Here is a 13,867-nt window from a genome sequence, read left to right on the forward strand (position 1 = left end):
CTACTTTCAGACTGGAAATCTGCTTAAAAACAAAAGGCATTTTTAGCATTTATCTGGGAAAGGGATGCTTTTGATGAGATGATTTTGCAACCATCCTGTTCTGCCTTATGAGCCTGCCTGTCCAGAGAGATAAAGGTGGGAGCGCAGACTGATTACAATGAGCATTTATTGCCAGCTGTTTTTTGAGCAATAAGAAGTGCATCACTAGTGATAGATTTCTGAAGAAACCAAACAAACAGCAGACCAGGGCTGTAAAGGATGCTCCTCATTCAAAATAATGAAAGCTAAAGCATTCACCTTGCTGATGAATTCCTTCTCCCATGTAATACAACCGATGTTTCTCTGTGAGACCTTCTTACCTCACTCTTTCTTTCCCTCTGCAGCACTTGTACGTATTCTCCTCTATTTAAGCCCTAAGTATCCTGTCCCATAAACCCATTTATATGCTGACACACCAAAGCTTAAATAAAACCAAATTCTGACTAACATACCTCACGACACCGGCTTGCAGCGGGTTAGCTATGCAGAACACAACTTTGGCTGTACGTTGCAGGGCTCTCAAACAATCGACTAACTTTGAAATTTCTCTTCAGCGATTCCATTCCCCCCCCCCCCCCCCCCCTTTAAATAAAACAACGCAAGATGGGATTCCCCGGGCGCACTCGGCCCCGCATCCCAACGCACACCTCCAGCTCTTTGAGAGCTGCCTACAGCCCAGCGGTGCCGTCCCAGACCGCAGTTCAGCCTCGCCGTCTGTTGCAGTCCCCTCCTCGGCCATTAACATCACCAGCCACAGAAATCTGCAAAGTCACTTGTTAGTACGAACTAGTTTGACTGCACGGAGGGCAGCGGGCGGTTCTGGTTGGGCTCGAGAGCAGTGCGTTCACACGGCCGGGCCGGGTTTGCCGCACACAGGTGGGACGGGCACGTCTGCCCTCATCGCGGCGGATTGCGGCGCTGCGCAGCGCGTGCCCCGAGCGCTCGCACCCCCAGCTCGCTCCTTATCCCCCCTCCGTGCCCTACGCCCTCTCAGTTCCTCCTCTCCCTCCCCCCCCCCCCTCACCCTACCAAGAATCCCATTTTGCAACCGGATGACCACCAATCTTCAAAGAAAAAAAAAAAAAGAAAAAAACAACCCTATATATATATACATATATATATATGTAAATAAACACCAGAAATGCCCCCCTCAACTCCCCCCCGCCTCTCTCAGCCATTGTGCCTCCCTCCCCCACCCCTCCCTGCGGCACAAAGCCCCGCCGCGGGCCGGGCCGTGCCCATCGCCCCGGGGCTCTCCCCTCCCCCCCCCCTTCCCTCCCCTCTTCTTTCCCCTCCCCTCCCCGCAGCCTCCGCCGTGTTCCGGGAAAAGGGCTCCGCACCTCCGGGGGGCGGCGGCGCTGCGGAACGGCCCCGGGAGGGGGAAGGCGGCGCGGGGCAGGTGGCGGCGCGCGGCCCCGGCGCTGTGCCGTACCGAGCCGTGCCCGCACCGCGCCGCGGGGGCACCCACGGCCGCCTCCTCCCACCCCCGCGACCGCGTGCCGGGAACCGCGGGCCCGAGGAGGGGAGGGGAAGGGAAAGGAGTGCAGGGGGGTCGGATGGGGCCGCCCCCGGTACCTTGCGCTTCCTGGTCTCGGCCGAACCGCTCCACACGAAGCACTGGTAAATGGCCCTCAGGTTCTGCTTCCAGTTCTCCACCTTGAAGCCGGTCACATGGCAGCACCCGGCCGCCGGCGGACTCATGTCAGACCCCCCCACATCAATCCTCCCGCCGACGGGCCGGGCCGGCGGGCAGCTTGCCGGCCCCTTCCCCCCCTCGGCGGCGGCGGCCGCGCGGGCACGGGCGCGGGCACGGCACGGGGCGGCCGCGCGCCCCCCCCAGCCACCCCACCCTCCCTCCCCGCCGCCGCCGCCCTCAGGGGCTGCGGCCCCTCCTCACGCCGCCTCCCGCCGCCGCCTCCGTTCCCGCGGGCTGCTGGGCGGGCGGCAGGCACATAGAGCCCCCGGCTCCGAACAAAGCGCGGCGGTGGAGGCGGCGGGCGGGCAGCGCGCTCCCCTCCCTCTCTCCCTGCCTCGCACACAAAGATGGGGCTCTCTCTGAGGCGAAGGAGGAGGAGGAGGAGGAGGCGGCGGCTGAGAGCGGCCGCTGCCGCCCCCGGAGTGGCCGCCGCTCCCTTCTACCTCATAGAAGCGGAAGGGAAGGAAGGGGGGTGGGCCTGGAAGCGGCAGCGGCGGCCCCGGTGCGAGCGGAGCGCGTGTGTGGGGAAGGGGCGAGTCTCCGCCCGCCGCCGCTCCCTCTCCCCAGCCGGCCGCCCGTTCGGCTCCTGTCTCTTTAAACCTCCCCCCCCCGCCTCCTTCGCCGTCTCCTTCCTCCTCCTCTCCTCTTCCCGCACTCCCCCCCTCCGCCCGCCGTGTGCGATGGTCCGAGCCGCTAACTCAACCCAGCCCGCCAGGCCCGGAGTGGGACAGACCAACGGGGAAGGGGCGGTAGGCGCACCCCCGCTCTGCCCCGCCGCCCGCGAGGAGGGAGCCGGAGAGGGAGGGAAGAAGCGCTGCGATTGGTTCGCTCGCCTGTCACTCCGCCGCTGAAGTGCCCGTCTTTGGCGCCTCATTGGTTTACTTTCTTTTCCCCCGCCCCTCCCCCTCCACCCTTCCTCCCTAGCATTTCCCCCTGCCGGAAAGGGGCGGGAACGGCTCTGTGGATCGACAGGGCAGCCGACCAATGGAAAGAAAGGGCGGCACGTTTGCGAGGACTGCCTCGCAGCGATTGGCCGCTTCCGCCGTCACTCTCGCTCCAAGACGCGAGCGGATTGGCGGCGGCGGGCTGCGGGGCGGTCCCGCCCAGCGACAGCCTGGGCTATGGGGGCAGCGGTGCTGTCACATCCGCTGATCCCGGCTGCTTCGATCTTTTACCTCAGCGATTTCCTGAGGGGAGAGGGGCGGCGGCGGCCGGGTCGCAGCCGGGGCAGAGCCGCCTCCAGGCCTGGTAGAAGCCCTGCCCGGGAGCCTCGCCACCGGCTGAGGGTTGTGCGGCCGCAGCGGCCTGCGCTCAGCTGAGGCGGCTCGGGGGGCAGCGCTGGGTGCAGCAGGCCGCGCTGAGGGCCGTGCTCCTGTCGGGAGCTGCCGCTCTCTCCTGATGCGCCCACTGATCAGCAACGACAGCACCCCAAAAAGCACCCCGTCACCAGAAGTGGTGTTAGTGCAACGCTTCCTATAAATAGCCCTACGAGGAAATGAGAGAACAGTGAAAAGCACTGGAATCCTTACACGGCTGCGGTGCGATAGGCACGCCGCGGAGTTGTGTAAGAGCGGAGTGAGGCAAGAGGAGGAGATGGGAATGGAGCAGTGTGAGGAGTGCAGCTCCGTCACGCCGGGCTCTTACACAACCCCTGCAGGGCTGTGCTGCGGGGATGGCAGCGCTTCAGTGTTTTTGTGCGACAGCCTCTTTCAGGAGCTGTAACCTCGAGGTGTACCACGTCCTCCCCGCTGTCCTGCCCGATTGCTTCAATGTGCAGAACTTGCGAGGAGAAGCCGTTGTGTCAAAAGAAATAGGCACAGACACCCACCCCCTACCTCGTGAGAGCCACTCAAACATCCCTCAGCACAGAGGGAAGTTAATCTTACAGCAAGTCGTATCTAAATGAATGCGATGGGTAATTAACGTCCTAACAGCACGTAGTATTTATTCTAATGAATCTGAGTATCTTCCAATTACACAAAACCCCCAGTATTACTGCAGTCTAAATCCAAGTGGAGGGCTATTCTTATTCTGCAACAACTTGCTATTACTGATCTTGGGCTTTTCTCCATGGCTGCCACATCAAAACAAGAGATAAAGATAAAAGAGAGAAATTCTGTCTGTGAAATTTAAGTCCATCTCTCTGAAGAAACAGGATATCAAAAAGACAATGCATGTTTTCAAAGCTTTGCAGATATTGAAGTTTTCACTGAGATTTCTTTGCAGCTCTTTCTTGCAAAGTCATCATGTTTATTCTATTTAAGGTGCAGCAGCATTTGTCTCACTCAGAAATAAAAATAATCGCGTCTTTATAAAGCATAATTCTTTCATTTTAAGAAGGGAGAACACCTGCAATTTGTTCTACTCCCAAATACAGACTTCCTTTGGAACATACTATTTTTTCTTTCTGTCCAGATCAGAAACAATTACAACAGTCAACCATTCCTGCTTCCTGAAGTTCCATGGCCCACCTCCTGAGGAGCTGCTGGGGATCTGTGGAGCATTCTCAGAGATAACACACTCACAAGCACAAAATCCATCCGTAACCACAACTACTGTCACCTGAGGTTCTCCATCACATCCCAAAGGATGAATGTTGAAATTTTAAGATTGACTCTTAGGGACATTTCCACGGATACAGACAATGCCTTTCAAACTTAAAGGTCCCCCCTGAAGTTTTTCTGGCATTTTGTTCTCCAGAAAGGGAGGGAGCTTTTTGAGCCAGAAATCTGATTTCAGGTTCACTTTGACAGTGAATCATTTTGATACCAAAGTAGAAATCCATTCTAAAATTACACAGAAAAAGAATGGCTCTTGATTTTTTCTGAAGGCAATTCTTTAACTGAGGAGCCTGAACCAAGCTCCAGAAGGTATCTGTGTCATCAAGTCCTTTGCTTTCCATCTGATGAAGACACCAGAATCTTTCCTGTGAAGAATAAAAATTTCATACTCTACAAATACCTCCTGACTGTGCCAGCCCATACAGTAAAGGTGGCACAGCAACAAAGCACATCAGTTCCAAAATAGGAACAGAAAATAGTTACAACATTTCGTCATGTAGTAATTTGCTAAATCAGGGCCTGCTTGCTACACACACACGAGAGTTTATAAGTTTGCTGTAGTTTAATTTACTCTTGGGCATGGCTTGGGAATGTTTCTAGAATAAAACCTTTTGGTGCAGTAGATAGCTTGGGAAAGGATTTGCCTCTGGGGGCAGAAAACCATTTCAATCCTTCCTGCATCTCTTGGAGGAATTTTTAATTTTGAAGCACTGATGATTATGCTAACTAGCGCTTACCCCCAAATGACAATGGAATATAAATGTTGATAGTAGCTAAAACATACTGCAAACGTGCAGCAAACTCTTCCTCCAGAGAGTCATCTGTGTTACATGATAGCTCAGCTGGGAAGATTCAGTGTTCCTCACATGGGGAAGAAAAGCGACTGTATCCTCAATCCTTGTCATCCCAAAGGTGGCACTTCCAGCATTAATCAATTACTGATCCCACAACAAAACAGATTTATATGGTCCCAGTTACACCACCCTCCCTAAAACAAAGATTTTGTTTTCGGTGCAGTCCATTGGTAAAAGCATCTGCCAGATTAGAGGCGTTCCCCTGCCTACATCTGAGCATAGGGGATGAAGCAGCTGCTTATCCACAACATTCAATGGCTGTCAGTCCAGCTGCACAGGTCTGGACAGAAGGATGCTTGTCAGTCCATGGAGCATAAAGATAGGTGGATTTCAGTGGGCTGAGCTGACTTAACGTTTCATAATCGACTCCTGAAGTTTTCCCTTGGAATCACAGGCCCCTGTATTGCTAATTTAAACCTATTGACAATACACTTGCTTGTCTTCGTGATCTTTTGCAGATCTCTCCAAAGTAGTGCATGGAATTCTAAGGATTCATGCCCCTTAGGTAAAAAAAACAGCCCTAGAAAAACAGAATGCCTGCACTTATTTTTCTGAGGATCATTTCTTAGATTTCCCTTTGGCACCATCATGGAATGAAATCTTGGTCCCAATTGAGCTCAACAGGAATTTTGCCATTGACTTAACGGAGCTAAAATATCACCCCTGCTATTTGTCAAGTCAGCTATACCCAGATAATCCTTTAACATCTGACTTCAACCAAACACACAGGAAAGTTCACTTCCTTAGCCTCTGAAGACAACACAGCACTGCTGATCTCATTAAAAAAATAAGACATTCATTCCTGGCAAGCTGCTTGTAACAAGGAGGGGTCCATCCAGTGCTACTACCAGAACCACGTCTCCGTTCTGTACCATACAGCTATTGGCAATAGCTGTCATTTTCCAGGAAGAAACGTCCAAAGCATCCATTTACATGTATAAGTCATTGTGCTGTAAAACCTTTGTTTATCATATCAGCCCTCATCTTCAGTTTCCCACAGACACGGGGGTTTTCACCCCATTCATTTCCTGTTTTCCAGGCTTCTAGGAATGGAAGGCCCGTTCCTAGGTTAGATAGCAGCCATCCAACCTAAATCCCTCTCAGTTTTTGTGATCACAGGTAAGGCTGAAGATAACTGATCATAGGAGGACAACTGATGTGAGCTACTTTCCCTCTCTAAAACCCCTGAGACAAGGTGGTGTTTTATTGCAAAATATTCAGGCTGGGTCAGCCACAAATGGGGTCCATCTTTGTTGTGACCGTAAAAATAAAGCTATCACGTTATTTGACCAGAAGATACTTTCAAAGTCTAAAACCAGGTGATGTCTGAGAGAAAGGAAACGTACAGAGAGAGGCTTTAGAAAGGGATCTGCACACTGCTGCTCCCCACCCCATGTACTGGGGAGCTACCATGCTGCACACCTGTGTGAAAGCAGCTTCCTTCCAGCTTGTTCCTCCCCTGGGAAACAAAACCAAAATCAGTCTCCACTATCTGATGAGCCTTAATTCTCAGCACTTAAATAATTAGCTTCTCAAATGTACGAAAACAACTCTCATTTTCTGGATTAGTGAAGGAAGCTGGGTTCCACTGAGCAAAGCTATTATGGAGCTGCTAATGCATGGTTTCATCGCCTGCCACTAAACACAGAGCAGTGTGGCTCCGGGGAGAGCAAGAACACAAGGAGAGCAGTGCTGCAGGGTTAAAGTGGAAAGTAGCAGGGAAAGCACTGGTAATAGAGGCAGTTGTGGTTTTATGGCAGGAGGAGGGCTGGCATTGTTTGTGTGCCTGCCCAGTTTTATCTGGGTTTCTAACCATTACATGGAGCCCAAAAGAAGACCAAGCACAGGGAGATGATAATGGGTGGATAGTTTGCTTTAGGCACAGACCAATCAAAGGCAGTTCCCAAAGTGGGGTAACAGAGATGGAACACGCTCAGAAGCCGAATCCTTTGGAAGCCATTTGGAACTTCTGCTGAGGTTCAGCAACTCCAGCAGCAGAGAATAGCAAAGAGCTTTAGTGCAGCCTTTCACAGCTGTAAGGCTACAGGGATACTGGCACACTCTTGTCCTCCATACTTTTGACTTAGGAGTTTACGGGAAACTGACTGCAAAGAGTCAGTCTTTTTCCTTGGCAGGTATAGATGTATAAACTCTTCAGAACAAATCTTACTTCATACCTCGGCACAGGAGTGGTGATTTACTTTTTCATGACTGGATGGAAAAGGGGCTGAAAAAAACATCAGAAAGAGCTGCTTTGCTTTGTTCTAGGAGACTTAAACCTAGGCCCTATTAGATGAACAATTCAATGCTATTAGGGCCGCTCCTTTCCCCTTCTGCTTGACTCTTTTGCTGCCCCACTTCAGACTTTAAGATCTGTTTCACACAGGCATAACCAAAAGCCCACACTGAACCTCTTGGTGTGGTACAGGGAAGGGGGAACAGAACAGAGATTACATAGGAAATCAGGGCTTTTGAGCTTTAACTACAGCTATTCAACAAATGCAGAGTCATGCAACTTCTCAGACACCAGGAGCTGGAAAAGCCTGAAGTGCTGATTTCTTTACATTCTTCAGCATCAGAAATCCCTTCAGAATGTGTCATTCTCCCCTACTCATCAGTACACACAAATCAGTGGATCAAAGTACCTGCAGTTCTGGATGTGGATTTGGGACTAAACGCCTTCTTACAGTGAAGTTCTTCTAACCGCAATAAGTGTCAATAAGCCCTCAAACTTCTCACATCTGTCACACCTTTCCAAACAAAATGAAACTACACAACACCTTTGACATCCATAAGAAAAGCATGAAATTGCAATGGAAGGCCTGGGTTAAAGAAGAAAATCTGGTGAAGGCGTGCAGGATGGGAGATTAGCGAGGAAATCAATGAAACCATGATGGTTTATGCAGCAAAGTTTGTGCCAAACTGCTGTTCAGAGCCAGGCACCAGGGGCACGAGGCACCTGCAGACAGATGCTGCAGAACCTCAGCACCTTCCCCAAGACGGAGCAGCTCTCTACAGATGACTGTTCAAACTTAAGCATCTCTGAAAATGCAGAGATGCTGCTGCTGATGTCAGGGCTTGTTGGACCACTGACTTCTGAGGAGTTACAACCCATGTAATTTAGCCAGAGCAATCAGGAAATAATTATGTACAGTGGAGAATTAAAAGATGGCAATTAAATTGTACAAATAAATAACCGGAGTGACTAAAAAAGTCTACCCAAAGCCTCCTTTTGAGCAGTATTTAATGTAAATGAATCACTTAGTGGACAATACAACAATCATCTGTTCAGCTTCTATTCATTAGAAAAAACAATACGGAAGGATTGGCAGGGAGCAGCCATGTGCCAGAGGGAGCCCTTCAGGAAATACCACAGAATCTGGGCTGGCTTTTGTCTGTTCTTCTATTGTTCCCTGACAATGCTTTGCTAATGAATGTCCAACCACGTCATTTTGGTCACCACCTCCCCCCTTATTTATTTATTTATTTCTCCCAAACCAACTCAGTAGTAATACTGGCTTGTCCCAGTGAGCTGAAATGCTCGTTCACGTTAGGGAGAGTTCCATCGTTAGGGAGAGTTTTGCCAAGGCCTGGGAGCTGAGGATGCATGGCCTCAGGCAGCCTGGGAAATCCCACAGTAAGCAGTCCATCGAAATCCTTTGATTTGGGCAAAAACCCATGAAGTTTTAAAAGGAAATATCATGTTCCTTTGAAATTTCAAATGCTTACTGAATTGTATTGGAGCTGTGTGCTCAATTCATCTTTCGTTGCTCGGTTAGAAATTACACTAACTTCATTCTAGGAAATAAGCTGCTTTTCAATAGGGAGTACTTGAACCAATTGTACCCACATTATCTTGGGCTAGTTATCTGCTAGAGCCTGTAAGCTAAAAGGAATCCTCATTCAGGATCTGGGGAGGCCAACTACCCTGCAGCATTGCTGGTTCAGCTCCTCACCGACCACAGCAGAAGGAAACTCACTGAAGTGGTCTGAGATGAGAAGAAAGGGCAACAAAGATAAAGAGTGGGGCAGATTAGCAGGCTATGCTGGCTGCTGAGAAATAGGCATGTGGAATGGCACCCAGATCTGACTTCCCAAGGTTGTCTCTGAGGCCATGATGCACAGGGTTTGCTTTATTTTGTCTTAAATGAAGCCTTAAGCTCTGCAGCAAATTTTCTGCAGCCAGTGTTGTGTGTTTTTTTTCTTGCCAAACCCAGTGACGACAGTATGTGGGCTTCTAGTTAACACTACCTAAAATTTGAGATATAAATGCACACTTCATAAATTCCTGTTACTAGCTCAGTTTTCTAAAGTGAAACAGACAGAGATGGCACCAAATTCCCTAAGGCTTACTCTTGCAAAATCCCCAGCAAGCTAGCTGTGTCCCTGTAACTGGGGAGCTTTACTCACAGCATGTATTCAGCACCCCACTGAATGGGGACTCAAGAGGACTGCAGCTGGCTCACCATGCGACCATTCGTGGTATTGCTGTTTCCAGCTTCCACCTGCCCTTCGGCTGGAGGTCAGTAAGGCCAAAGCGGAGTCCATAAGATGAGTTGCACGACTTCTCTGTGGCCACCACAGTTAGCTGCTCAGGATGTTAACACGCCCTCAGCTCAAGGTGCACAACTCAGCACCTACAAGGCAGGACTGCCATGCAGTGTGGAAATGCATGGCTGCCATAGGCTGCAGCAGGAATCCCAAATGTCACCCTTTGACTAAACATTTCTACCCCTGGACAGGGGTTGGGAAATGAGAACCACTGCTCAGCTTCTGGTAACAACAGTTCCTCTCACAAGACCACTGTCACCATTTGTATTAATTGATGCTTTTTACAGAAATCTCTATTTTAAAAAATAAACAATCTCAAGGATCTTTTGGGAAGGAAATAGCCTGCTTATATCAACATACAGTATATTAAAGGTATCATCCTAATACTGGGATACACTGAGAAGAAAACAGACTAATTGACTTATTTTGTTTAATAAACTTCCCCTGAAGTGTATATGTATATATATATATATATATATATATATATATATATATATATATATATATATATATATATATATATATATATATATATATATATATATATAAAAGCAACAGTATAATTCTGTTCCTCCTTGCTCTGGTAAAGAGGGTTTTTTTTGTTGTTGTTAGTCCCTCATGTGGTTGCTTAAGTCAGGTCTCACTGTAATTACATACCTCACAGCAGTGCAGGGAGACTTAATTAAGAGAGTCACTGTAGGTTCGCTGTCAGATGCGACCCAGTCCTGTCGGGAAGGCGCTGGGATGTGGCTGCAGCAGGTATGTTCCAGCAGGCAGCTGAAGTTTGCAGCGGGTTTTGCCATCCTCCTGCAGAAAGCAGCACAGACACACCCAGCAGCCTTTATGCAAAGCCCCTCGACTCCACCATCAGGGAGCCTGTGGTTTTCAAAATCCCTCTGTGCTCACCAGGAGACGCTCTGCCACACCGCAGGATTTCATATTCCCTCCCCCCCCCAAGCTTCAAAAAGTGTGACTCACCAGTTTCAAACGGTGACATTTCATTCCCAACCTATTCTGGGAGCAGCTGGCTTTGTAACACATGGGGATGTGGGGAGAAGGCAGGGAAGAGCCAGATTGAACGAAGCAAAAACCACTCATTCTCTCCCCCATACAGGTATGTTGCTTCTCCATTTCAGAACCACACAACTTGGGACGTGCTGGCAAATTCCACCGGAGGAAAACAACACAACAAGCACATTGCAGAGAAAAAATATCTGAACAAGCAGTGATGCAATTCGCTGTCAGTCAGGAGGGACTTTTCACGTCCCATAGATGTGAGGAAATGCACTGTCCTCACTCCTCACGAGCTGAGCCCTGCAGTTCTCGATTGCTCCTTCGAGCAGACTGTGATACAGACCCAGGCTTTAGTCATCAACAATATCTTACTAATGATGAACAAATGTATGTGCAGTGGGGAAGATGACAACAGGGGAACGACAAAGAAATCACTGTCAGCTCCCGGCCCTGAGAGGAGTTTTGTGTCACACTGCAGATTTGCATAACTCGTGTCCCTGTGCTTATGGCATGACATCCCTGCACAACATGCAGCACATGAGCACAGGGCTGCTGCAGGCTCTGGCCTTGCAGGCTTGCTGGCACCCACACAGCATTGCTGTCAGCAGTGCAGTGCCAGAGGCAGGAGCACAAACTCTGCCGGCCTCAGACCATAAATCCACAGACGGCCGCCCGGCGGCACAGCAGTGCTCCAACCCCATTCATTAATAGTTGTAAAATTCCACGGGGAGGGAGCTGGGTGTGATGCAACCCGATGGGAGCGGGGTGCAGCTCTGCAGTGTGCAGCTCAGCCGGGCACCGGCACCGCAGGGAGCACTGAGCACAGCGACCCAAGGCAGCTGCAGGAGGGGGCCAAGGGGGGGCTGCAGCAGCACGGTGTGATGAGACACAGCACTGCACACCCTGCTGTGCCTCTCACTGCTCTGTGCATGTCTGCGCAGGAAGTGTTTGATTACAATTCCATTCACCTCCTTTGCTGCCTTTTAGACCAGGGAGGGCTGTGCGTGTAGCTCCCTGCAGCAGCGTGGGACCTGGCATGGGCAGATTCACTCCCATTCTTTACCTGTGAAAGCCTCGCAGTGCTCATTCAGGGAAGAGGAGCTGGCTTGCTGCTGCATGCCAGCACCACGCAGCAATGACCTTGGTTAGGTAACTATCTACTGAATACAAAATGGATATAAAAACAGCAATTCCTTATTAAAAAACAAAAAAAAACAAAAACAAAAACCACCACCAATCTGCTGCTAAGGTAAGGAAAGGCTGTGGTTTGTTAAATAAATGTATCTGTCAGAGCTGGATTTTTTTTTTTTCCCAGCTTCCCTAAATGCCCTTCACCAGCAGAGAGGGGGAGGGGACCTGCTCTTTGAAGCCTTTTCCTTATGGGAATAGAAAACACGGAAAGAATTCAATTCTCTGCCACAGCCCGGCAGCACCGACCCGTGCTTCAAGAGCCCAAGCCCAGCCACAGCTGGCTGGTGGGAGCTGGGAGCAGCACTGCCAGATGAGCCCTGCCCAACATCCAGCATCGTTAAGTGTCCCCCATAGTGTTAGAGCACGGAAAGAGCAGAGGGAGGAATGGAGACAGGGAACAGAAATAGAGGAATTCTGTGCAGAGCGCTGCAGTTATTCGTATCTTTGATCAAAAGCACCATCTAGTGAGAAAAGGGAACACTGCAACCGACGCTGCTCTGCCTCAACGACACATGGAATGTGACTTTGGCCTGCTTAAAAACAAGTAGCACCGTGTGCTCTGCTGTGCCTGAGTGAACAAGAGAGCGTTCAGAAATTACTGTGCTCTATGTAATTATTTCTCCAGTGGAAACGTGTCCTCTTCCTCCCCTCTCCTCCCACCTGAGAACTTCAGCCTCCCTAAAGCCAGCAAGGCGTGTGGCACTACAGGAAGAGAAGGATTTCCCCGTTGCAATTCGAGAACTAAAGCAAAGCGAAGGTGGGTGAGCAGCCCAAGGTCGTGCAGGAAGCCAGAGGCAGATCCGGGAATAGAGAGCAGCAGCCCTGGATGCAGAGCAATGCCTGAACAATAGCACAGCACTCGCCCTCTGCTGTCTTTAACTCTTTCCTACCTGAGCAGGCTTTCCTCTGCACGTGTGTTTGCTGCCTTGCAGGACCAGCCCTCAGACCTCACTGCTCGCACCGCACCAAGACAAAGAGGTAAGGCAGCAGGGATTGACAGGGTTGGGTATCTTGAGGTCAGCAGGGCTGATACTTCTATACAGCAACCACAATTAGAACCTCTGTATGGGAACGGTACCTCAGCACTGCCTTATCTCCACCTCTGTGTGTGACAAAACATCACGGTCTCCCTCAGAGGCATTCAGTTCAGTCAAAGTGGTTGTGGTACATTTTACGATTCTCAGTGCAGGAGGGGAAGATCTCAGTGCTCCCTTTTCCCCAGCGTTTGGGTTGGCTGCAGAAGTCAGGAGTTTGCAGCACAACCACTAATGTATCTGTAGGCTCAGTAAGCCTACACTTTTTTCATAGCAAGCTTGGAAATGCTGCAGTGCAGTGCCTGGAAAAGGCAATAATTATGAATAACTGGAACCGAACCCCATAGAAATGAACTTCAAAAAAAAAAAGATTCAGGTGGTGCAAAAACCTGTAGTGCAGTGAGCTGAACTGGAGCAGAACTCTGCCAGAGAGGAGTGAGGGGCTACAGCCCAAGGCCTCCACTGAGAGCTCTCTGAAAGGAGTCCAGAGCCCAGGTTCCAAAGGTTCCAAATCAGAAGTGTAACCTGGGCAAAAAGCAAAGGGGCAAAAAAACACAACCAGTCTTCTTGGGTCCACTGCCCAGAAGGGACACAGACATCCTAGGCTGGTTTTTAGGTGCGACCAAAACTCAATTTGTGCAAACAGGGAGGGAAGGAGGAGACTGCACCCTTACTTCAGAAGCTGTGACAAGAAAATCTTTAATTATGCCACAGCTCTTTGAACATTTACATTTTCCAACCGAAGGCGCACTGTGAAATTGGGAGCTCTCAGTTCAAACTAGTTCATGGATGTTTCTCCTGGAGGTTTTGTTACCCTGTGGGGATTTCTTACCCTAACAGCAAAGAGCCGTGCAGCATTCACAGCTCTTCTCAAAAGAGAAGCTACACCCCATGCCCCTTGAAAAATAGGTGACAAATAAGAGCCTG

At 50.1% G+C, this 13,867-nt stretch overlaps 1 protein-coding gene across 2 annotated transcripts in view; it reads right to left on the minus strand.

Annotated features, from left to right (window-relative positions):
- Positions 1-1,840, minus strand: part of USP22 (ubiquitin specific peptidase 22) — an 87,968-nt gene extending 86,128 nt beyond the window's left edge. For both annotated transcript variants that reach the window (XM_031606519.2, XM_031606517.2), the window contains exon 1: positions 1,615-1,840. In XM_031606519.2, the coding sequence (XP_031462379.1) occupies positions 1,615-1,740 (126 nt within the window). In that variant the 5' untranslated portion in view covers positions 1,741-1,840. The remainder of the gene's footprint in view (positions 1-1,614) is intronic.
- Positions 1,841-13,867: the final 12,027 nt, after the last annotated feature.

This window comes from Phasianus colchicus, chromosome 16, assembly GCF_987193195.1.
Source record: "Phasianus colchicus chromosome 16, bPhaCol1.hap1.1, whole genome shotgun sequence".
In the NCBI taxonomy this organism is placed as follows: Eukaryota; Metazoa; Chordata; class Aves; order Galliformes; family Phasianidae; genus Phasianus; species Phasianus colchicus.